The sequence below is a fragment of the Micromesistius poutassou genome, assembly GCF_964030765.1.
Source record: "Micromesistius poutassou genome assembly, chromosome: 16".
NCBI lineage: Eukaryota > Metazoa > Chordata > Actinopteri > Gadiformes > Gadidae > Micromesistius > Micromesistius poutassou.
This window is the reverse complement of record NC_140286.1, coordinates 6,893,181-6,918,610: the sequence shown is the minus strand read 5'-3', so window position 1 is coordinate 6,918,610 and position 25,430 is coordinate 6,893,181. Positions and strand designations below refer to the sequence as shown.

Sequence of the window (25,430 nt, the reverse complement as noted above, 5' to 3'; positions counted from 1 at the left end):
TGTATTTTAGGTAATTTTGAGTTGGACTTTTGAGATTGATTGCAGAGATTGATTGAGATTGAGTGCATCTTTTTTTTCATGTTGCCACAAAGATAAGTGTATTCACAACCTATATTGTTATTTTCAAAAGCAAATATAACCTTAGTCAGTAAAGCTTGTAACTGCTCATACAGCTTTGTTGAGCTGTCTTCAATCGCACCTACCTACCTTAAAAGAGAGGTTAAAGAGAAATGGTTTGGCAACTTAACTATTGCCTTTGAAAAAAAAAAAAGCCTAAAGCCTTTGAATGTTGAGCCTTCTGTTTGAAACAAATAAATACATAGATTCAGATTATTCATCACTAAATTGTTTGCAGCAGTAATATACAACCGTTTTTGTGCAGTGAAAATACTTTTTACTGCATTTAAGTGCTTGTCTCAAAACCTTATCTAAGTAAAATGAGTTGACTTCCTCTTTCACTTCCCATTACCTGATAGGACAAGTAATACAGCAGAATCATCTTCCAGCCGATAACGTAAAAGCAGAAACAAGTAATAAATTGTTTAATAATGGAAAAAAATAAGACACTATACAAGCTACAGTTACCAAAAAGCGAGAAAATACAAGACAAATCTACACAGTGTTTTTTTTAGTGTTTTTTTTTTTACAAGTCCCCTCTTTTAAAAAAAACAAAAGAAAAACTTTGTGGAAAATTGCATCATCATAACTTAGGCACCATTAAAAAAAATGATAGAAAAACAAAGTTCTCAATAAAAAAAAATTAAAGTATTTCAGGCATGCATTACAAAATTAGAAAGACATTCACTTGCATCTTTTGATCATGGGACTCTGGCGGAATCATCCTGATCAGCCGGATGTGAATGTTCATCGCAAGGCTTTACCTCAGAAAGGTGAAAAAAGCCCCAGCTGAATAACTTTCCTACTGAGGAGGCAAAAGGCTTAATCAGTCTGTGGTTCCCACGCATTCAGGCTTACGTGTACATAGACAGAAATAAAGACGAGGATATTGAGGCTTGACTCGGTTCCAGTATATTTCAGTGTGGAGACATTGAAGGACGTTATCGTGGATCCAAAAGTGGCTTTTTGTCATTTTTTTCTGTTTGTTGTCAAAGCATTACGTAACCCGCACGGGTTCATAAAGGCGTAAGGCGGTGGAGGAGGCAGACAGCGTTGGACCGGTGCTTGGTTTGAACTTGTGGCACAACATGGTGATCTGCCCAGAGGCTACGCAGCGAGCAGGGGGCTGAAACTCCAGCTTCACAAACATAAAAGTGCACACGCGCACACACACTCACATACACACACGTACACACACCCACAACCACCTGGACCTGCTTGTTAGTACTGCCTAGTGGTTGCAGGCGAGATGGGGTCAGTGTGCGTAAGAGCAGTGTTGAAATGCTCTTCTTTAAATGACAGAAGTAGTGTGTATCAGCGGTGATACAATCACACGTCCGGTTTGCCTGACTTGGTTTTTGTTTGTTTGTGTGGTTGAGTGAAAAAATTGCAAAAGAATATATGTACATTAACTTAGTCCTGAGGAGCCAGCTGGATTTCCTTCTCTCCTAAAAACACAAATGTTGCTAAAAATAAAAACGTCATGTTGGAATGGAGCTGCAATGTTTAGTCTTATTAAAAAACGTGGAAACGTGGTTGTCTTGGAGTTAAAAAAAGAAGGCCAGTGTAAAAAAAATGCAAGCCGCCTAAACAAACATTCATGAATTATTACAACATCGTCTTAAGAAACACGAAAGCACTTTTGCTTTTCAAAAAACAAAGCAAAGCGGCCTGAAAAGGCAACACAAATTGTTAATCTGAATCGCATGGTGCTACATTCTGTTAATCTTAAAAAAAAAAAAAAAAAAAAACACGTTGCACTCTCGGTATAAAAGCAGTAATAAATTGTCCCAAGCCAAACGTTACACTGACGGGTAATACGACGGGAGTGGTATATCGACGTTCATCATGTTAGGAGCCACACTCCGATTGGTCAGCTCGTAAGGAAGTGAGAACTGTGATGTCATACCCGCCACCGCCGCCCCCCCCCCTCCCGGCCCTCAGTGGTTCATTCCTCTGTGTCATCGAGATGTAGTCCAGTGGTTACAGCAACATGGATACAATCGAAAAACACAAGCAACGGTATAGGGGGGGGAGGGGAAAGGGGAAGGATGATGTTGTCTTTGACACATGTGTCGCAACAACCCACACGCTGGTCACTGCAGAGACACTATGAAGGCGTCCATATTCAGCATGGGTGGGGGGGGGTTGGGGGAGGAGATACGAGATCTGGGCTGTGTCTAAAACACTCCTCCGGAAACAGGGTCTTCTCCCCCCCCCCTTGGAGTTATTTCCATGGAAACAGACGAGGGGGCGAGTGGAGCATTGTGGGGGCAATTGATTATTTCTTTGCTGCCACATTAGTCTCATCCATCCACGTGGTCGACGCTGGAGTGTGAGGAGAGGTTGGAGGAGGGGGGGGGCAGGGAGTAAGGGGGGGGAGGGGGCGGGGGGTCCCGGTCGTACTTTAAAAAGGATTTCACAAATCTTTGTTTATTATTGTCGTCGTCCGGGCGGCGGCGGTGCCGCCGTTACACCGAGGTCTCCGACTGCAGCCGCATCACAAACTTGTGGCTCTTGGGGTCGATGAACTCCTCGCCGATGCGCAAGAAGGGCAGCGGCGTCACCGTGACGACCAGGGAGAAGTCGAGGCGCCGCAGCGAGAACACCAGGGCCTGGCGCAGCGCCGAGGTGACGGGCTCCTCGCTCACCAGCGTCCACTGTCGCCCCCTGTCGCTCTCCCGCTGGTACTGCATGGTGGGGCCCGGGCTGAGGTACCGCTCCAGAAAGGCCTGGGGAACAGAGCAAAGGGGGGGGGGGGGGAAGAGAGGAGGGTTGGTCTTGTTTAACCCGATGTAAATCACTGATCTGATCTGTTGAATTCCAGAGGAACAGCTTGACAAGCCACCCAAGCGTCGGCACATCTGCATCACATCTGGGTCCCTCACTGTTTTGTCTATTGCGTAAACGACGACTTGGAATTCATTTTACGGCAAGTTAACCATGCATATTTTCTATGTACAATTTCCAACAAGCTAGTATTCTATTACTACCCATTTATGCTGATAACTCGCAGAGCAGAGTAAAACTAAAATGTTACCGTTTTGCAGTGAAGAAGAAACCCATGAAACATAACAGCATGTTTTTTCAAAACCTTTTTCTTTTCTTTTTTATATCCCAAGGGAAATCACGCAGTGTTGGCTTATAAAATAGTTTTGGGCGATCATCGGTCTCTCCAGACACAGTCTAAGGGCCAGACCGGAGGGTACGATCACCCTTATTTGGGCAGACAAATCGTCGGTTTGCAGAGAGACGCTCGGAGCAATTACAAACCAAAGAGTTTTTGTTTGGTAAATGACCCACTCCCCCTCCTCATCTCGTCCCTCCTGTTTCGGGCGGTGGCTCCGCTCACCTTGGGGCTCATGTTGTGCGTGATGCAGAACTGCAGGTGCGTGAGGATGCTCTCCATGCTGTGGAAGGGCTGCTGCCGGGTGGTGCGCAGGTACTTCTGCATGGCCCGGGCCATGGGGGCGAAGATGGCCTGCGCCGCTTCCCGCGGGTCCATCACCTCGCGCGGGTGCTTGGGGGACGCGGCCACCTCGTCGTCGTGGAGACGCTTGATGTGCGTGAAGGCCTCCTCCACCGCCACCACCAGCCTGGGAGGGATGACATGTGGACGCAGTTGACACAGGTGTTTGTCGTTTGGTTGTTTTGGTAAAAGCCTTGTGGTGTTACTTGGGAGTCAGTGATCAGTTGGGTTTCTTCCAGGATCACTTAGGATTGAGCTAAATTTTATGTAAATCATTGTAAACATATTTTATTTTTCCTTGAGGAGGTTTCCATTTTCTGGTACTCATGTACCAGAAAATGTAGAACCTTTCAAAGCTTGACTTAAGCGACGGCATGCCCTCCACAATGAGATATAATGTATCAAGCAGAATACTATTAATACAATTAACACACATTTCAGCAAACTAAAGAGGAAATTACCTTGTTCTGGATAGAATCAATCAGATCGCTGAGAAATCTAAATCTAAATCTTACATCCCCACAGACACTAGCGGTCAGTGGAGTCAAGTAGAATGAGTCGACTCCGACGTGAATGAATGAGTCGACTCCGACGTGAATGAATGAGTCTACTCCGACGTGAATGAGAGAGTCGTGATGCCGGGCCTCCTCGGGCGTCTCACCTGGCCTTGCGCTTGCGGATGCGGCGGTCCATCTCGGCCTCCTCGTAGTAGAACTCGTTGTGGGAGTTGTCTCTCCTCCGCGCTGCCGCCGCGATCATGGCCCGGGACTGGCCCGTGGAGTTATTGGTGGAGCTCTCTGCAAGACACAACAAGTCGTCCGTTGAGCACACAAAACCAAGCACATGCCCTCCACCTACTCACCCGACGCCAGGCGCTGTTATGTGGGTTAACGGGAGGCCCTCTCTGGTCTCCTTCCATTTTGCTGCTGCTCGCCATCATTATCACAACGAGAACCGAATTCCCCGGACCACGCCTTCACTAAATGCTCTCAGGTTTGTTTTTTCCTCTTCTGGGGCTGCGGGCTGGTCGCAGAATGAAAACATACGACAGAAAGAGAGACGACTTAAGGTGTTCTCTTCTCAGCTACGACCTCAGAACAACTTCTGAACTTGCGCCCAGGCTCATTATACTGGGCAGGTTGTTGTTTTGTCTTTCTCTCTTTGTCTCTCATGCCCATTTGATCTCTTAACAAATAGGATAAAGCTAGATGGAGGAAGCTTAAAGCTAAGCAGAAAGAATCGGGCCAAATGTAAATGATAAAAAAAAGAAAATACACAATGTATTAATAGATTATCTGAATGAATGCTGCTGTGGGAATGATTTTTGCGCTTTAAGGTGAAGGAAAAATAATAATTGGGCAAAAAAAGAGGGGGGGGGGATACCCCCCCTGCAAAAAACCCCGGAAGAGAAGCCCTGATTATTCAGGGAGCGGTCTTCAAATCCTAATTGTCTTAATTACAGAGGCAGGCATGTGGTCAACCGGAACTTATATTATCTGGATATTAACAGATCATCTAATTTACTTACAGCGTACAAAGGGCTGTGGCACTACCACATCCCACCCAAACCACAGCTCTAAAATCTCAACCTACAGCACCTTTAACAGCATTGGAGGGGACAGGAAGCAGCTTGACTGAACAGAGCAGAGAAGGAGTCGGGAGGCTGTAGTTAGTTACCGTCCAGGGAGTAGACCTTGAAGCCGGTCATCTTCTTTGAGAGGATGGACTTGGGCAGGTTGAGCAGGGCGGGGTTGTAGACGGGGAAGTCTGTGTAATAGTGGTCCAGCACCCACACGGCCGCCCGCTGGATACTGCCAGGAAGGAGGCGGAGGGGAGCACACGTTACTCCTCAACACGATGCATTATGTTTAATACAAAACAGTGATTTAACGTCTAATGTGTTATTTCAGCTCTGTGTAATGAAAGTATGTGTTATGAAAAAGAAAGACGCGAGACGCCTTCCGACACATTCTTGAGCAACAGTAAAGCATTTGTTTTATGGTAAACTATAGAAAACTATAGGTTTGCTGCTGAGTCGTGTAGACGTGATAAAAAGGTAAAGTTAGACCACTGACATCGACCAACGGTCAGAACCTTTAATGTCCTCGGTGCAGGCCAACCAAAGCTCAGCTTGGCACACTAAGGCTTAACCAATGCTAAAAGTCCAGTGGAGAAAGGGCAATCTTAATACACTATTTATGTGTAAGCAGTAGTACTACTACTAAGGTCCTACTACTATAAACAGAGTTTATAATCCTATACAGAAAGTAAACAGCTGACTCAAACTACTATCACTATAGCTTAATGCACACATCAGATCAGTAGCCCCAGACCAAAAGGGGTAATAAAAAATATGGCTAATTATAGAAAGACCTGAAACCAAAAGCCATTCAGTTCACAAACCACTGGATCGATAACGTTAGCAAGTCAGATCTTTAGACTTTGACGACTAGGTACTACTGTTACACATCGCTGTGTAATATTCCCGTCCATGGGTTTAAACTGGCCGACGGGCCTATGTGATGTGATCCTATGTGACTGACGTGAAGTGAAGAGGAATTTCAACAGGATCCACGCAGCCTTGCGTGAGGAGGACCACACGCCCCGTGAACCAACCTGAGGTGGCCCACGTTGTAGAAGCGGCTGACCCCGTCCGTGCTGCGCACCACCTTGAGGCAGAAGGCGGGCTGCAGGTGGCGCACCTCCAGCAGCACCAGCGCCAGGTACTGGATGAAGAGCAGCGCGTCCACCAGCGACGCCGCGTACTCCACGATGCCGCGGTAGTCGCGCTCGCGGGGCTCCAGCACGCGCACGCCGTAGAACAGCCAGTAGGACGCCACGAACAGGAACACCAGCACCATCAGCAGGCAGCGGAACACAAAGAAGCGGGGCAGGGAGGAGCGCGCCGGCCGCAGGAACAGCGCCCACGACGAGATGAGCAGCACCAGCAGCTTGAAGGCCAGCGACACGTACAGGCCCTCGCATGGCGTGCCGCACGGGTCCAGCCCCTCGCGCCACAGCGCCTGCGGCAGCACCAGGAAGGCCAGGGGCGTGAGCAGGGCGAAGAGGCTGAGGCAGCCGCCCAGCACCGGCCCGGCGAAGCGCGTGCACCGCAGCGGCACGCTCTCCTCCAGCTCCTTGGAGACGCGCGTCAGGTCCTCGTTGGACACGCTGTCCACCGAGGTGCCCGTCACCACCGTGGTGGTCTCGCCCCAGTTGTCGTCCTGAAACACGGAGCGGGACGTTGCATTTAATTGGTTGTGGGGGAGCGTTGGCTTCTCGTCAACAGATGGCTTTTTTTAATGTTGGGTTAAATTGTTTGTGTAAGATTAGCAAAAAGGGCTCAAAAGGGCAGACTAGGCAACTAAAACGACTAGTATTTAAGTATTCACCCCTACAGTAGCCGCGTTTACATGGACACTTCTGTTCTGAATAGATTTCTAATCGGAATAGATCTATTCCTGTCATGCGATCCGAACGTACTGTATACATGGCATTTCCAAAAGTGGTAAGCAAACGTTCTGTCTCTCGCGCACACCTGACACATCTGGACCGGCGGCGACTTAATGGACGTGTTATCACTATTTGGCATTTTTATGTATTTTGTTGGTTTTGTTTGTATCGTTTGTTGGTAAGGTTGGTCTGAAGCGCTCGTAGAAACTTCTTAGCTCTAACGTAGTGATGATTCAGCTCCTGACGCATTCTCCGCCATTGTACAGTAACCTTTATAAATCCCTGTTGCGCATGGAACTGCCACATTGGCAGTGTTGTGTTTCACCAAAAAAAAAAAAAAAACTGTCTTCTAAATTAATGAAATACTGGGAAACGAATAAATCATTATAAGCAACGAGTGAACTTAATAAGCGGTCTAAATATTTTTTTTCAACCACCGCCTCTTTCCCTTGACGGTGCGCAAAGCCCGCACGGCGCACACAGACAGGTAGAAAAAAGCAAAGCAGCATAAACACACAGTTGTGCGTTAAATTTGTCCATCGGGGAACACGTCAATTCCTCTAATGTTGACGTTTAAAATATATCAGCACCTATTTACCTTGCTCTTCAGCTGTAGCCTTGCTGAACTCCCTGCATCCTCGCTGTCTTCATTAATTTTTTCCAGATTCGTATGGTGGTCTTATTATGGTAAACTAGCTCATTGGTGAACACCTCGTCAGGTTTTAAACAGCGACACACACTCGGAGACAGTAGCCTAGGCCTAAAGAAAGACAGGTCCATAGCTGCTGCACAAAAATAATGCATGCCAAGCAGTAGACCTAGTTGGTCTTAAAGGGGGGGAAAGCAAGTTCAAGTTTAACATCGATTTGCAGTGATCACTTGGCTGAAGGGTTTTATATGCCTATTCATTACATAATTAGCGCATTTGAAACTTGTGTGGCCTATATGGGTGCGGCTTATTCTGCTTTTTTAAATACATAAATGAAAGGCTTGCGGTTTATCCATGATGCAGCCTATATGCGGGAAATTACGGTGGGCCCCGACAGGGCGAACCGGACCCCGACTTGAAGGGGTTTATTTTAGATAATAACCGGCGACGTTCTATAGGCTACATTATTACTTGCCGAAACGAAAAAATAACTTCACACGGTGTGTCTTTTTATAATTTATTTGTTACCATTCGTAGTGTTGATCAGAGAAATAGTCTGCCAAAGACGTTGACGTCGCTAAGCAACCGAATCCACTGGGTTTGATAAGTTACCGGACTACTTGCAGAGTGATACACAGACGTGAATCAGGCAAAAAAGCCATTTTCCTTGACAGTGAAAATTCGGGTTGCATAAAGGTACAGACGGACCAATTGCGAACTACTGCAGCTGCTGATGCCATCTCTCTAAGTTACCCGCACCCACCCCAAACCAATCGGAATAAGTGTATACATGTCGATTATAGCGGACTACACCACCTCTTCTATTCCGCATTGAATTCTATTCCGATCAGAGAATTGTATTCCGATTGAGGAGTATATATATGATCATTTTTTATTCCGATTGAGCTGTTCTTCCACTTCTATTCGGAACAGAAGTGTCCATGTAAACGCGGCTAGTGAGGATGTGCAGAGTCAACACCTTTGAGCAGGAACCTCAAATACCACAGACCAAAATAGCGATACTCTAAGTCTGCAGGTGGACCACATCGGAAACCTTGACTATACCAAGTTGGAGCTATATACCGTCTTTAGTGTCTCTGGTCATGCTGAGCAGTTCATCGATGAACACATAAACCAGTACAGAGTAAAGTAAAATTCTCAAACAGCACGTGCATTTAGAAAGATTGTTGGAATGAATGGCGGTGACTGCTAGTGACTGGTCGGTGCATAATACATATAGATGCTAGCTCTATGACCGTATGGAGGATAAGCGAGGCTGCGTGACCCACCCTGTCATCTCCGCGGGTGGACTCTGCGTCCAGCAGGGGCTCGCCAGGAGCCTGGATGGTGACCGACTTGTCTCCACGGCTGCTGCTGTCTCGGCTCTTGGAGCGGTGCCTGTCCCTCCGGTCCCTGGAGAGCGGAGGAGCACAACAAGGGGTTTGGGATTTGGATTAACATGGGGGCCGTTTGGTGGACAACAATGGCGCGGTCACTCCTATAATTATTGTCTTAGTGTTGTTCCGCACACCGATCCACATCGAGAGGAATGTGTGGGACTACTGTGCACCGTCTTTGCAGCTTTTTGGTTGAGCAACCGCTTGCAGTGCATTGTAGGTACTCCCAGTTTTGGGTGTGGATGTGAAAGTGTTTGTTTGGAGAGCCATCTGGAGGGCTAAACTGCCAACCTGGCTTGAATCCAAGTGGGAACGGGAGATACACACTACGTTTTACAGGGATAGCGGACTTGAATGCATTTTAATTATCTGTGCCTATTTTAATTATCGGATTAGACTTCTCGGGAAGGAACATCAGATTAGAGTATGCCAATTTTGGCCAATGGGAGCAACCCAACCCGATCCAATTAAAGGGAATATAAAACAAGACTAAATGGCAAATGTTGACGTTCTTGGTGGGAGCTCACAGATGAAAGCGGCCCAAACCGGGCATGGACACATCAGGCGCCCTGTGGAGCGTGTGTGCTGGTCCACACCGCTCCGACCGCAGGGCGAGCCGCGGTCGCCTGAACGGACAGAACACCTCCTCTCACTGCGGTGACCGCCGCCGCTCCTTACCGGTGCTTGCGGGAGGTGCGGGAGTGCGAGGACTTGTAGGAGTAGCCCGAGTACTGCGACTCGTTGTCCATGTCTCTGGTGCCGGGCGCCGGGCGGACCTTGCGGGCCCCTCCCCCTCCTCCACCGGCCGTGCCGCGCTGCGGGCCGGCTCCACCCAGTTGGCTCTTGCGCTCGGAGATGGACTTGGTGGAGAGGGCCAGGGGCAGCTTGAGCAGGTCAACCTTGCTCCTTAGGGAATCTATCTTGGAGGCCTATGAGGAGGAGGGAGGGTCGGGGGAGGTGGCAGACGTCGTGGAGGACGAAGGAGGAGGCGGAGGAGGAGCGGCGCTCCAGAACCCGTGGCGGAGGGGATTGTGGGTAGCGGTAACGTGGCGGGGGAGACGTGAGCTGGCCAAAATCTGAAAGAGGAGGGGGTGTGGAAGAAGACATAAGTACGATACATTCAAAGACATGAAAATCAAGCAGAGCTTTTTTTCTTGTTTACAATGGAATATGGGCACTTAAGACTCAAACAGTAAATCCCACTGCATGTTGAAGGATCAAAGCTTTTTTTTTGCTGTAGCCCTAAAAGGGTAATCCAATTTCTCAAGAAATAAACAAGATTAACTACCTGTGACATGACACATGGAAGTCTAGAATCAAAACAACCCCAGGGAAAAATCGGGCTCTTCTCCGGTCTCATAATAAGAGCAGTGGATTTGTTATTAAACGGCCACAGCCCTCAAAACAAAGGTAAGCTAAGCCAAAACCATACACTGTCAGCCACCATTGGCAAGACTTAGCTACTAAAAGCCACTAACGGCTCCATTTGGTGAACCGCCTTCCTCTCACGTTACCTAGTGTGTGCTGGTGGTATCCGTCATATTTCTAGATAAGTATAAGGGTACGGCGAGCTGGAGACCTCGCTGTGCTGTAATCCGTGTTAGGCTAGTGCCCAAGTCTTCCGGGGTCTCGTCCTAATCGTCACCGGACTGTAGCCCCCTCCTCAAAACCGAAAAAAATGTGAGTTTAGCCGACGCTATCCAGTGCAACAATAGCGGCCATATTGGATTACCGTGTTTTCACAAAACTTGTTTGCACTCTTCCTCTCCCACTCGCCCGTCTCACATTCCCTCCCACACTCCCCCCGTCCCCCGGGTAACAGGGCCCCTTCGCTGCCATGGCAATGAAAGAGGGTGTTCAGCTGTATGGGGATTGGAGGCTGACAGTTGCCGTGGAAACTTGACCCTGTGCCGCCCTCTGTCACTCGTAAGAAATGCATGCCCAGATATTCCAAAAATGAATTTTATTTTCTTAAGAGCCGGAATGACGGATGTTGGCCTGTCGTACGGTGGTTAATTGATAAAGGCTGGGCGCTGCCCACTGCCTTTGATTGGCCGCTTGTGGGAAATGGCCAGTGATGCACTGTCCTATTGGGCTACTGAATGAGGGTTAATGTGTGTCGTATAAACCCCACCCCCACCCCCAAATAAAATCCCATTGTACTAACTCGCTTCACTTTCCGCCAAGCGAGAAAGTGTGAGAAACATCCGTGTCCTGCATTCTGTGTTTCTTTTTGTTGCATCAGATGTATAATCCATTTAGTTTCATGTTTCTTTGCTCTGTATGCATTTCTTTTAAGGGAGCTTCTGTATGTCTAGAAACGCCTCTTTATCTGCCAGCCCCATCAAAATCTGTAGCATCTAGCTAGGTCCTTAGGGGCATACCAGAACCCATGCAGTTTGAGTCTATGACGGAAATTGCACATTACAGACCTATTTTTTTTTAAAGTTGGCTTTTTCCTTTCATAATGATTCAACTAAAGCTTGATGATTTAGGGAAACTGAATAATCATTTTAGCTGCAGATAAACAATGTTCATAACGTAATTATTCTAACATTTCTAGAACACAATAACTAAAATGTAATACGATTACCATGCATGTGTTATAGCAATGAATAAATCCCTTCTAGGGACAGGCATCATTCTCATTGAATACATAAGATGTAGATGTACATGAACCCAGTATATCGAATGTCTAAAGGCATAAATAAACATAAGGCTACTTAAGAGTAACAAAAACACAAGTGCCTTGGAAGTTGCAAATAAATTATGAGAGAAAAATCACTAAAGGGAACATAGCCGGGATCTCCACGAGTCACCAAACACTAAAATCAGACACAGCGTAAATGCCTGGACGTGATGAATTGATATATAGGCCTATAAACAGAAATATTGATCACACAAGTTTATATATTGCCCAGGATGACAAAGTGCACCAGTGTCGTGGCTGTGTTAATGTAATGGTCAAACCATTTGACTACATAGGAGGTTGATACACCCTGCTCGAATTATAAGCCGAATTACAAACACATCTACAAAACAAACTACTGCTCCTGACAGAGATCAGGCAAACAATACATTGACCCGTTGGCCTCCACATTCTAAAAACTCCTGTATAGGACATATACACACAGCCCTCTTTAAGGCAGTGCCAAAAAACAATTGTTTTGTTTTATAGAGCAGGGTGCCAACATTGCTTGTTAGGACAGATCGGGTTTCCAGGGGTTATCAGCTCCGTAATTACCAACTACTGAATACAAATAAACAGGACATGCTTTAACAGAGCCTCTTCTTGTTCCGTTTGTTCCACTTATTAGAATGTGCTTTTTGTTGAATCCAACAAGACATAGCGCTGTAATCAGATTTCTCACGAGCATGTGTACCCTACTGGGTCTTGACATACGGCCCACGGACCACGCATGTGATGTCACCCTGTTGGACTGAGGTGTAAATAAATATGGATGGTGGACTGGGGATGGACTGGGCAGCCTCTGCTCTAAGAGGGTATGACAGCAACACTGCATTTACTGAGGTGTGGCATGTCAGGAGGGCCAGGTAGGGTTACCTATTCATCTCAGAGTCCTATGACCTAGTTAATGAGCTAATGCGGGAAATCCTCTGGTTGGCTTCATTGTCAATGTCACGCCGAACTCCTTCAACAATGCTCCATATAAACACAAGAAAGAAAGAAATTATATTTAGAATTGAGTATGGATAAAATAGACTGGTGGTTATGGCTGCCTCAAAAATGCAAGACAAAATGCGTATATCAACAAAATGCATTGTTTACTGCCTCATTTTGCGCAGGTTTTCCAACTGGGTTTGTTCAAACACAGTAAACAGTTATCACTGGGTGACAAAGGTTCCCTCCAAAATAAATATCTATGTTAAATCACTGTTCATTTTAATCTACAAAGGGAGAATTGGGATTTCCTCTCCAACCACCTCTTCAATACTTCAAAGTAAAATTTTGAACTTAAAAGAAAATACATTATTCTGGCCCATTGATATCTTAGTATTATGCACTGCAGAACCCCATGTTAACTGTGGTGTAGCCAATGCACACCAGTCCATTTGCCTGTGTCTGTGTGTGGTCTTTGCTGGGACATATTATGATGTTGCTCTTGAACAGAGTTTCAGAAATAACTGTATGATAAGAGTTGGCCTGCATGTATGGTGGTGTGCAAGTTACACTTTGCTATCCACGGAAATCCTAAGTGGCCTGATAGGTTGCACACAGCGATAGATTTGTCGACCACATAGAGGAGGTGTTGTGTTTAACCAGGTCTCCCTTGTCAATGAGTCATAGGAGAGACTGAGGCATGATTCAAATTGTTGACATGGTATAGCTCGCATAGTTACATAAAAACATAATGTTTAACCGTATGGTATGGACTGGAGTAGTTAGAAACCACAACACCAGCTAAAGAAAGCCTACAAGAAGGCATAACAAATGTCATGTAATAAAACCTTAAAATGTATATAATCACCAATAATAACGTTGAAAATATAATAAACCAAAATTGCAGCTATCACTGCACCTTGTTTACTATAAATAACTATGAATACATAAATCAAGCCGAAATTGTGGTAAACACATATATGCCCTTCATTACAATGTAAGGCTTCATTTCCACAATTCATGAACATTTAACTTAAAACTCAAATGTTAGTTTAAATCTACAATTAAGGAGTTATTTTAAAGTGTCTAGGTGTCATTCAACCTATTAGGTCAGGGGCACTGAACTAACAGCTGCAACAGTTTAAGGCTACAGTGAAATGTCTACAACCCCATTTGAGGGCTGATGTATACCAACTGTGAAAATAAGTTTGGGCACATCCATGCTCCGCTGGGAAAGGGCTCATCAGAGGACCAGGGCCACACACACACACACACAAGCTAGTGAAAAAAAGACAACTGCCACTGTCAACTTTTGCGCCCACATGGGAGAACAAATGTAACAGGTGTGTAGTGTACACATCTAATAGGGCGCGGTTGAGTCAACAAGGTTGGTTGGTTGGTTGGTCAAGTTACTGTCTGTCTTGGTGATGCGGTGACTGGCAGAACATCAGGGGCTCTTTTAACGTTATCAGATCATTTACACACCAATAAGTACTTCAATGGCAGGAAGTGGCCCATTACAGGAGAGATGGATGCTCGAATATATTGGATTCCTTGACGCCACTGCAGAACATGTTTGAATTGTTAGGGCACATGTCTGAGGCCAATGGCCTAGGAAGACTTAATATCACCATGTCACAGTTACTGTAGCAAATGTAAAACCATTTTTACTAATGTCTCGAATAGGCTGTTACTATGGAAATACTGCTTACAATAACCCTGCAAGTGTAAAGTGCTGCTCGTAACGTTTCATGAACGTACAGCCACAGTTAGGTGAAACAGCCCTGAGGGTGTGCAATAAATTATACGTCTTGAGATCTCCACATTTGGGGTTTCGAGTACAATGTCGCGCTAGTGCAGACCCGCACTAGGGGGGAGGCTAGCTAATGTTAGCTGTAAAATAATGTATAACCTTATACCACCGACCTAATTAGGACGGTTTACTCGCCTATGTGCATAAAGGAGGTATTCGGAGACGACCACAAAAAAGGAGGGTCCTGCGGGGCAGACAATAGAAGAGACTCGCAGCAGGCCCCACAGTCGCGCACTGATGCGATATTATCCGAGGGATCATTTCGCTTTCTCCCCCTTTCCATTTTGAAATGGGACGGCCTGGGAGAAATGAATGGATTCGCTACGATAGGCAGGCTTCAAAGGGGACATTAACGTTTAACCTAAGAGTATTCGTTTTTTTGCTTAAACGTGAGGGTCATCCGCTCGGTACCACACACTCGACCCCGGTCAGAAAAGCGACGTGGCCTGGTTGAAAACAATAGGGCCGATGAGGGGTCCTAAACTTCCCTGCCGCTGCTGGCTCTCGTCTACCAACCATTGCGTTCTCCCGACTATTGTTTGGGAAACACGAGACCCTCGCGACACGAATTCGTGTTTTCCTTGACTTTATATCGGCGCGAAATAACTAAAATAGAACTCGCCCGATGTGATTTCCGAACAATTCCAAGAGTAAATGTATACTTACTCGCTCCGGTATGTCCATTCAGGTATTTTCTTACTTTCCACTTCTTTCCACTCAACCGTACTACTGAGTGCGCCCCGCCTCCGGTTGCCTAGGCCCCTCCTCCCTCGCTCTTTGGCTCACCGCCAGGGTCATTGGGGGGGGGGGGGGAAAGAATCACGTTGAATTCCCGGCTTGCCTTCTTTCCGTGCAATCTGCAGCTTACTGAAGAACAAATGTATTTGTACTTCAGGTAAAATACCTTTTGGTTTGGATAAAAAATTTTGTTGAATTGGTTAAGCATATGCAAATGATCAGTTATCTGGGAATTGTATTCAATATAAAATGTATTCACCTTTTTAGGAATTAGATCAATCCAGAGAAAAACTCAAAACCCATTCATTCGCTTTATTGTCAAGCCTAAAGGCATAAATCATCATAAACATTGGGTCTGATTCATTTGAAACATCCTGAATACTTTCTAAATGGCATCTCGATTTTTTAAGTATTTATATCAATTATAGAAACATTCCAAAAATTGCTTAACCAAAGACAACACATTTGAATGTTAGGATCCCAACACATTTGTACATTTAATCTCTTGAAATTGAAGATGAATGCAAAGAAACAGAAAAAAAGAGCACATCTATCATTTTTATATTGGGACTTCGGAATGATTCATTTTAAAATGCTAAAAAAAGTCTTAATTTCTTATTCAGGTGCGACAATTACGTTTTCAACCAAATCCACATTTTTACATTTGTTTATTTGAGCATCTTAATCACACACACAAACACACCCACTTATACAGATCACTAATGCTCTGTCACACACACACACACACACACACACACACACACACACACACACACACACACACACACACACACACACACACACACACACACACACACACACACACACACACACACACACACACACACACGTATTGAAATACAAAACGTGAAAAATAAAAACTTAGGGAACGGGATCAATGACAGGAGCATGTCCGCCAGATGTTACACCAGTAGGTTGTTATATTCTGATGAGATCAAATGCATCCCGGCCTATCCAATGCGATCCAGTATCAATGTCACGGTCATAACGTCCCAGTTCAACTGAGTGAGTCAGTGTGCTGAATCTTAGTCTAAAAAAAACCCCTCCATCGACTTCTCCGTGTACCAATTTCTTGTGGGATTTTAAAATAAATAAAAGGAAAAAAAACAACACGAAGCAAAAAAAACGAATCAAAACAAGGTTGGGTTTTAGGGAGCGACGTGCAAGCAGTAGTAATGGTGGTCGCACCAAGTGGTTGTGGGGTTGAGTTCCATCTCGCCCCACCCAACGAGGTGTTGGAGCGGGCAGGGGCGGAGCTTTTAGTAGGTGGCATTGGCTGGCTCACGGCCGGAGCTGAACAGGAAGTCGGCCTTGGCGTTGATGAAGAAGGTGAGCAGGAGAGAGATGAGCAGTATGCCCACGCCCACACCCAGGGTCAGCATCTAGGAGCACATACAGGGCGGAGTTGGAAGCTTGGTTCTGCAGATCTTTTGTACATCTGTAGTTGTGATATAGTTGTTCAAATATCGATGGCAAACCCCACTTTTCCCATTTGCGAAGTAAAACGATTATTCCTTTTTGCCTTTATTATTTTTTTAATTATCAACAAAACAGCACTAGCGCAGTATGCCACTTTTGTTTCAAATGACTGTTATCCCAATATCATGAGGCACTATAGTCAAGTAAACCCGTTTAGTCATGAAACACTATAGTCATGAACCAACAGTTCATGAGGCAGCCCGAGCTGAGTGTAACTCAAATGATTAATGCAACTAATGCAATTAGTTATGATCGGAAAGCTCTCAAAACCGAGTGAAGCAATTAAAAAAAACAACTGCAATTCTGTCAACCTGAGCAGGCTCCACCTGGTTCCTATTGTGAGTCAATTATGGGAGAGAGTGGGACCAAACAACTACTAAGGCCATGGCCTACCTCCAGGTCATGACCGGCCACCAGGAAGATGCGTGCGCTGATGGACTTCCAGCGCGACTCGCTCCACGTCGAGTATTTGGAGGAGTTGTACTCTCCGAGCAGGAAGGCCGGGGACTCGGCCCGGGTGAGTCGCGTCGTGGAGCGCACGCAGGACCCCTCCGGCTCCGTGCCGTTCGGAGGGATGACGCCCCGCACCCAGAGGTACGAGTTCATCTGGGGGGGAGGTGGGGTGGGACAAAACGGGAGTGGTTGACCAACAACTGCAAATGTTTTCACTTTCATTGTCTTTAGAAGAAGTTGGACGTTGTTATACTGCGGTGCATGCAACTTTACATATAAGCACAGGATTCTACACATTTCATCTCATATACCTTTTCTTAAGACACAATATAAACACAACCTCCAGTCAATAAATAACTGTTTTATAATGCTACATTACGTTACGTTATCTTTTTTTAATCGAATATGGCTGCCACCGTAAAACAAGATAAAGGCATTCAAGAGCCAGAAGAAAATAAACCCTGTACTAAGCTGGTTTCTATGACATCAAACCCTTTTCTGAAGGAACGGCGTGGCTCTCCTTACGTCTGTGCTGTCTGCGGCGTCGGCGAACTCGCTGTTATTGGTGCAGTTCTCCCTGCTGATGTTGACGGCCGTCCCTGTGAGGTTGGCCAACACGTAGCGCACCAGTTTGGTGGAGAAGGTGCTGTTGAAGTTCACCCCCACATAGTACTCTGGTGGAGCAGCTCCTACAAAAGGAAAAAGGAAGACAAAGATAGAAAATAAATCAATAGAGATCTCTTTTCTTGCTACAGGAAAGACTGCAAGTTTGTTTTTAACGACGTCCTGGCACCAATGACACAAACACACACGTAACAGAAATACTGAGTGTTGCTATTTCATCAACAACTGAGGTTAACCCAGCTTAAGCTTCAATCTGCTCATCGCTCAAAAGATGATGGTTGTGAACAGGAACAACAGGGTGTTGTTTATAGATCACATTATTCCCTTAAACATGATGGCACTGTCTTTATTCAAACATCCCAACTCACGCAGTACTGGCTGTTCTTCAGGGCTAATTATGGCCTCGAACCAGGGATTTTTGGTCTGGATCAGGAATCCATAGAGCATGTGAGCTACCTGTGATACAGACGACAGACAGAGGTGTTTCAAATGTTATCCCTCATCTCACACACACACACACACACACACACACACACACACACACACACACACACACACACACACACACACACCTACCTCTCTTACTCCAACACTCTCAAACCCTACCCATCGACTCTTTAACCCCCTGCTGCAGCATCAAAACGCCTAGAGTGTTGTAGGTCCCCTGTCCTTACCGTCAGCTCGTCTGCGTTGATGCTGGCCAGCCTCTCTTCGGCGCCGCCCGCCTGCTTGTAGAGGGTGCGGGCCGCCAGGGTGGCAACCTTGGCCAGACCCTGATGGAGACATTGTTTAACGGGGGGGGGGGGGGGGGGGGGGAAACAATCAGCAAACCACAGCATATACCATAGAAACGGCCCAGCCGGGGATGGTCGGCCTGTAGGCTGCGAAAACGACTACATTTTACATTTAGGGTCGACCACGCAGGGTGGCAGCCAGCTCGTCAGGAGCAATTAGGGTGAGGTGTCTTGCTCAGGGACACCTCGACACCAAGGAGGAGCTGGGGATTGAACTAGCAACCTTCCAGTTACTAGACTAACCCGCTCTACATCCCGAGCTAAGCCCACCTCAAAAAAGGGACGGGCTCTTATCTCACAAAATATTGAATAGCTTTTAATGTGTAATTTCTGAACAGCCTTGTAATCATTTAGCTACAGAACGCTTTGCCATGCTTTGTGACCATCCACCAGAGAGCCCCCTTGTTTTACGATGAGACGGCAGAGCTTTGGCATTCATGTGCAAAATGGTAGGGTTGCATTGTTCCTTGAATACCATTTTATTCAGTGGAAAGGTGTAAAACCGTACCTTAGCGGTGTCTGTGACATGGTTAAACTGCTCCTCTGGAGTCAGGCCAGCTGGGAACGTCAGGTTGAGGTACTCTGCGTTATCGTACATGCTCTCGAAGAAGCTGGCCAGATAAAGGATAATGAAAATCGAACATGGAGGTCAATGTCACAGGCACGAGTTTATTTGTATAATCAGTGTTAATCATTCAATATCCATTTCCAGGTTGTATAAGGTTATGATGTTTTTTGTTTACATGCCATCAATGTGACCAAATGTCATTGTAGTCACCTATTTGTGAAGCTAGTGCGGTGATCGGTGAGGACGACGCCAGGGATTGGCTGAGCTCGAAGGAAGCGTTGGAAAGAGGCAGGAGGAAGTGGCTGAGAGACATCAGGCTCACCCAATAAGATGTTTAGGCTGGTGGCGACCGACCTGAAGATGTCAGTGAGGTTCTTCACCTGAAACAGTTATTTGGCAATATTATACAAAGTAATCTATATTTCAGAAAACAACTGCAATTAGCTATACAGTGCTTCGATGATGTTGCAGGCTCATCCTAGCAAGACGCATTCCTCCCTTTGACTTTGTGGCACATATTATTCAGCAACCAGTGTCAAGAAATGACCTGAACCATTTGAAGGCTCTGGTAGTTTCTACGTTTTCCCTGACAGGGGTTTTGTGGGTGAGGGAAGCATACAGAATAAATATCAAACAGCAAAAGGGAAAGAAACGCTTTGATAGAGCATAGCTACAGACCTCTGCGTCAATACTGTTGTTCCGCCGGGAGACAGGGTCAGAATGGACCCACAAGCCTTCGCTTTCATGAAGGCCCACCTGTGAATGCAGGAAACCACCTATATCAACACCTCTCCACCGCATTATCCCAGAACAAACATCCACATCTGTCTATTGAATTCGTTGCTAGGACTAAACTCCATAGGATATTAACACAGATACCATTATGAGATACCGTAACACAGCATGACCAAAAGACCACAACATACAAACAAAAGCTAGTAAGGAATACCTGTCCAATCTCCACAAGAGAGTGAATGTTGTCCAGGTCAATGGGAAATCTATCTCCCTCCATGTCGTACACCAACCGCGAGCTGCCGATGTAGTCAAAGGATTCCTGCCGATGGAAGCAGAAAAAGGTTACATACAATTTATTGTGTGGCGTTAAGGGACTTTCAACAAAATAGCTTGACGACCGTGCTGGGACTTAAAGCAAGATTCTTCATTTTGCATAGAATTTGTGTTGTTGCAATACTCCATGGATGGTCTACAGCATTAGATAGAGGAGAAACAAACTGGCGGAAAAAAAAACACACTCCTCTGCGCAATGCGCTTCAGCTCTGCCTGCGGTGTTGCAGTGGTCATTGATTGAGCTGGGAGTGGATTGACTGGCATTGAGTGAGTGTGCTGCCTGTGTGTTGGTCCATGTCCATGTGGGACAGAGGCCAGCGGGCCAGGAGAGCGCACAGTCCCCACTTACCCCCTGGAAGAAGGTGTAGAGGATGGTGCGAGGCGGGGGGGCCTCCCGGGTGACGTTGGCGAGGGCGCCGGCGGCGGCCAGCAGCGTGATGAAGCCGGACGCGCCACTCTCCGCTCCCAGGCTGATGCCGTGGAAGAACGCCCGGCTGTCCAGCTGCCCACGCCACGCCACACATCCAGCCCAGGAGAGGAGCACCAGGATGGGGGGGGAGAAAGGGACAAGCGGACAGGGGATCAGAGGAGACGGAGGAGAAGAGCAAAGGGGAAGGGAGAGACATAGAATAAGAGGAAGAGGGTGGAGAAGATGCGGAAGAGAGAGAGCCAGAGAAGACGAGAGATTAAAAACGATGGGAGAGAGTGGTTTGGAGGTAAGGAGAGGCAGGGAAGGGAGGAGAGATCATATCTCAGTTAAGCATGTAGGTTTAACTTGTTGCAGCCTATTTGACGGCAACATAAATCCAACATTGGCTGGGTAACATGCACAAAGGAATGCAGCTAATCCAACGGCTGGGGCTTCGTTTTAATTCTGCTGCCACACAACCTATCGCACTCCGATCTGAACGCCTCATTTAGAGGATAGAATTTACTTTCTCATTTGAGATCTTGAGTTCCGAGGCTTTGAGTGAGTGCCGACTTGCTTGTTTCTGGATGCACATGGAATGTGGAATATCGCTGATGCCTAGCACGGTTAGCGTCACAGCATTAATGCAGTTATAGTGTGCTACAGCAAAAGGAAGGCTGAAATATCAGCAGGGAGGGGACAGTACTCACCCTGGCCGCGGCGATGACGACGGTCTCGTTCTCGTTGTGCCCGTTGGCAGAGTTGTTCAGGCTCTTGGTGGAGCCCCACACATTGTTGTTCCCCAGTGGGTCGCACACCACCTCTGAAATCAGGGAGACAAACGATAAGCAGCCGTGATGAGGAAAATAAATGATAACACTTAAATACATGTTGTATGTGACGCGAAGGTCAAAGATCAAAGGATTTAACTGGCATGGTATCCTTTAAGCTACGGTAGGCTATTTATTTTAGTGTCAATCAATGACCACTGGAACATCGCAGGCAGGGCTGAAGCGCATTGCGCAGCGGAGTGTGTTTTGTTTCCGGCATGATGTATTTTTTTTATTTTTATCATTTTATTCATGACAGATACACTGAAATATAGTTATTATTTTTTTTTTTTTTTTGGATACTTTCAAAATCTGGCTCAGTCTAGCAGGAGCCTCCAAATGTCCTACCCCAGCTTTAAGTCTGGATCACGGATCTCGACATATGAAAGGTTGTAAAAAAGGGGAGGTATACCCGGGTTGAGGCTGAACGCGCTGCTGTCGCTGCGCCGCATGCAGGTGACCGTGTCTGTGACGGCGTGCATGTGGGAGGAGAGCTGCATGGCACACAGTGGGTAGCCGGGCATGCTGCCATTCACCGCCAGGTTGTGGTCCATATAGCACTGGGAATACATGCATGCATACAACATATTATACACACACACACACACACACACACACACACACACACACACACACACACACACACACACACACACACACACACACACACACACACACACACACACACACACACACACACACACACACACGAAGGGCTTTGCACATCGTCATTTTATTTGGTAGGCGATACTCCGCCATATTGGACCGTAGTATGGTAAAATCCTACAATTTGTTTTACCAACATATGAGAAACGCTGTGGCCGGTTTAAAACACCACAACTCTCCCCATAATACCAAATGAATCATTTAAATATTTAACTATATTCAAAACATTAATTGACTGATTAACAATAACCAAAAAAAACATTTCTACTGCCATGAAAACCAACATCTCGAAGCTCCTATGTCTTCAAAATGGAGGCGCTCATTGCAACGTGACATTGTGACGTACTCTTACCAGCCTCACAGGAATAACCTAATTTGGACTCGGAGTCACAGTTCAACGTTGAAACTGTTGCATGCTCAACCAATCAGCGAACCAGTCATGCCTTACCTGTCGTATGACCTCAGTGCCGTTGTCGTCCTTCAGGGAGAAGATGGGGAAGTTAAACTCCTCGTAGGACAGACCGTTCCCCCTTGGGTTCCACATAGTGGTGTTGCAGTGAGCCAGGGTGGAGTCATAGCTCTCAGAGTAGAGACCTGCGGGAGGCAGAGCCAGTAAGATGGACATCAGAGATAGCAAGGGGTTCGCATCTGGGCATGGTGATGTATGTAGCTAGCTGGGTGATCTTTAACACACAACCATATGCAGCATAAGGTTTGAGGAATTATTTCCCCCCCAGCCACTGAGAACAAGGGAAATGATTCTGGACATGTTGAGCTTGTTGCCCTACCCATGATGCATTGCTGGGAGTAATGTCTCCGGTGTGTAGTGTCTCTGTGGCTGACTATCACTATTTAATATTGAAGTCCAATTCACTAAGAGTAATTAGAATAGCAACAGCTTCTCTTCAATTATTCAGCTCTTAACATCTTACCAGATAACAATTTGGTGGATGAAAAAGCTGATATTGCATAAACCATCTGTTATCTGTTAAATAATGCATGCATATCACTAATCAATAAGCTGCATTGAGGGTCACCTGCAAAAAAACTCCAGTATCAAGTCAAAATTCAAACCCTAACAATAAAGTTCATAGCATATGTCCACGGAGGTCATTTAAGTCATTATATGTGGAACCGGAGGCTCCGTGTTGGTGTAGCCCACCTGTGTTCTCATTGGGGCAGGTGGTGTGTGGAGAGAAGCCCTCAACGGGACTCGAGCTGGGCTTTATCACGGCAACGCCCGCAATGCGACTGGAGCCGTTTTTCAGCTTCATCATGACATCCCTGCAAGGGTTGTGGTGGGGGAACCATGGAAACACAAGAAAAATCAAAAAAACCTGGAGCTGTAGTTTTTGGATACAATGTAACAGAAGTTAAGAAAGAGACCAAGTGCTTATTTGTGATTTGTTATGTAAGAATATAACTGGAGAAGCAGTGGGCAGAGGTTGGTACAAAATACCCCAGATAAAATGTGGTTAATATAGGAATTGTATATGGCTATACAAACAGCAACCGTACCTGTTGAACAGGTGAGATTCCAGGATGACCATATATGGAGGACTGTTTCCAGTGGTCAGGACCCATTCTAAATTCTGCTCAGACTCCAAAAAGTGGATCACCCCGACATCCCCGGCCAGGGAGGCTGCCAACACAAACTGTGATTAAAAACCTGTTGTGTAACCAAGTGTCTTCTTACTTTGAAAAAATTTACCCACGCCCTGATTTTGTGTGATTAAATCATACGCAAGAAGATGATACAACATTGTTGCTTTTTCTTCTTTAATTAATCCAGGGCAATATTTCCTATGTGTGATACCATTATCTGTGCTTGCAACTGTGGAAGACTAGACAGGAAACAAGAGAGACAGAATGTTCTCCAGATAGGAAAGGTGATACAAAATCTCAATAAACAGAAGTCTGTTGAAGGAAAAGGGTTTCAAGGTTTTACAGTGGGGTCCCGAGATGCATAGTCATACAAATGTACACTACATCGGTGACACAGCATAAAGCAGTACTACATGTACACCAGCGCTATCAGTCTTCTATCTTAAAGTAAAGGCTGACCGGGTTACTTGATTGGGTGCAATAGAGACTCCAGCTTTCCGTATCACATGACCATCAAACATCTGATGTAGGGGAGGGAGTGGGGAGTCAGTTGACGTGTGCGTGATTGGATTGTTATTTTACTTACACTGGCAGCCTATTTGATGCGTCGCATTGAGCAACCTGACACATGGCACAGTGTCGTTGAGGTCGATGTAGATTTTCTGTTCAACCGAATTACAGCTCACACCTGGAGAGGACAAATGTGTAACGCAAATACTAGTTTGAATCAGGCAACATTATACCAAACAATGGTTAAAGAAATGAATCTTTCAATGTTTCCGTGAATTTCAATGTATCCAATTAAGTTGGTGTAGACCAATGCCATTTAAAAAGTATCCATTAGAGTTATTGTTAGCCAATGCCATTTTAAATCGGAGAGAAGGAATCCATATCAATGCAAAGTATAGTATGTGTAGGGGTGTTCCTCTAGTACAACATTTGTCATCGTATTTCATGGGTTAAATGGTTGATATCTCTAATGCATAGTTCATGAGGGCCTCTACAGAGGAATCACGCGGATGCGGGATTGTGCTGAAGGCGCTTTGAGTGTGTGGGATAGGCTCCTTGGTGAGGTGAAGATGACCAACAAAAGAAAGTCCATGAAATCAGTGAACGATCATTTAGTAATAAAGCCCAGTCCGGCGATTGATCACATTTAGCATTATTATACGACAACTAACTTCTAATACACTCTTTACGTGATGTAAAAGTGAAAACAAGAGAAATCATTGGGAAATGTAGCATATAGGCAAGTTTTCGTTAGCTCCCCAAGCAGCTAGTGTTAATAAACCCTACCGGTTAAAACTCAAACATATCGTGTAAACAGGGGGGAGGAGACAAGAACAGCACAGTTCGTTCAACACAACCCGATAATTACTTACCATGAAAAAGACAACAAAGTAACAAATGTATAATCCATTTGGTTGATATCAAATCCATCTTCCTGGTTTGTGAAACAAAAAAAACAGGAAGTGTTGACGTGAGAATCGTCCGGGTAACGACTTTGGTTCCGCTTGGAAAAGTAATACATTTCTCCAGCATTATTGAGGAAAAAGGATGGCACTGCAATTTAAATAGAAATACTGTCGAAAGATTGTTTTGTATACCGTGTTCTCACGATACATTTTCCAAACGTGTCCTATACTTGACAGCTG

The 25,430-nt window shown here is 45.8% G+C and overlaps 2 protein-coding genes across 2 annotated transcripts; both read right to left on the bottom strand.

Annotated features, from left to right (window-relative positions):
- Positions 1 to 666: 666 nt before the first annotated feature.
- vangl2 (VANGL planar cell polarity protein 2) lies at positions 667 to 15,265 on the bottom strand. The gene is made up of 8 exons (XM_084480655.1): positions 15,187 to 15,265; positions 9,764 to 10,161; positions 8,978 to 9,101; positions 6,203 to 6,810; positions 5,264 to 5,397; positions 4,248 to 4,383; positions 3,470 to 3,713; positions 667 to 2,849 (listed from the first exon to the last, which is right to left on the bottom strand). The coding sequence occupies exons 2-8, from the start codon at positions 9,832 to 9,834 to the stop codon at positions 2,589 to 2,591; spliced, it is 1,578 nt and encodes a 525-aa protein (XP_084336781.1). The 5' UTR covers positions 9,835 to 10,161; positions 15,187 to 15,265; the 3' UTR covers positions 667 to 2,588.
- Positions 15,266 to 15,556: 291 nt separating this feature from the next.
- On the bottom strand, positions 15,557 to 25,223 carry ncstn (nicastrin). The gene is made up of 17 exons (XM_084480672.1): positions 25,158 to 25,223; positions 24,362 to 24,463; positions 23,689 to 23,812; positions 23,333 to 23,454; positions 22,619 to 22,764; positions 21,917 to 22,064; positions 21,385 to 21,497; positions 20,615 to 20,767; positions 20,147 to 20,251; positions 19,876 to 19,953; positions 19,408 to 19,577; positions 19,138 to 19,240; positions 18,510 to 18,608; positions 18,204 to 18,291; positions 17,737 to 17,900; positions 17,152 to 17,364; positions 15,557 to 16,661 (listed from the first exon to the last, which is right to left on the bottom strand). The coding sequence occupies exons 1-17, from the start codon at positions 25,213 to 25,215 to the stop codon at positions 16,539 to 16,541; spliced, it is 2,109 nt and encodes a 702-aa protein (XP_084336798.1). The 5' UTR covers positions 25,216 to 25,223; the 3' UTR covers positions 15,557 to 16,538.
- Positions 25,224 to 25,430: the final 207 nt, after the last annotated feature.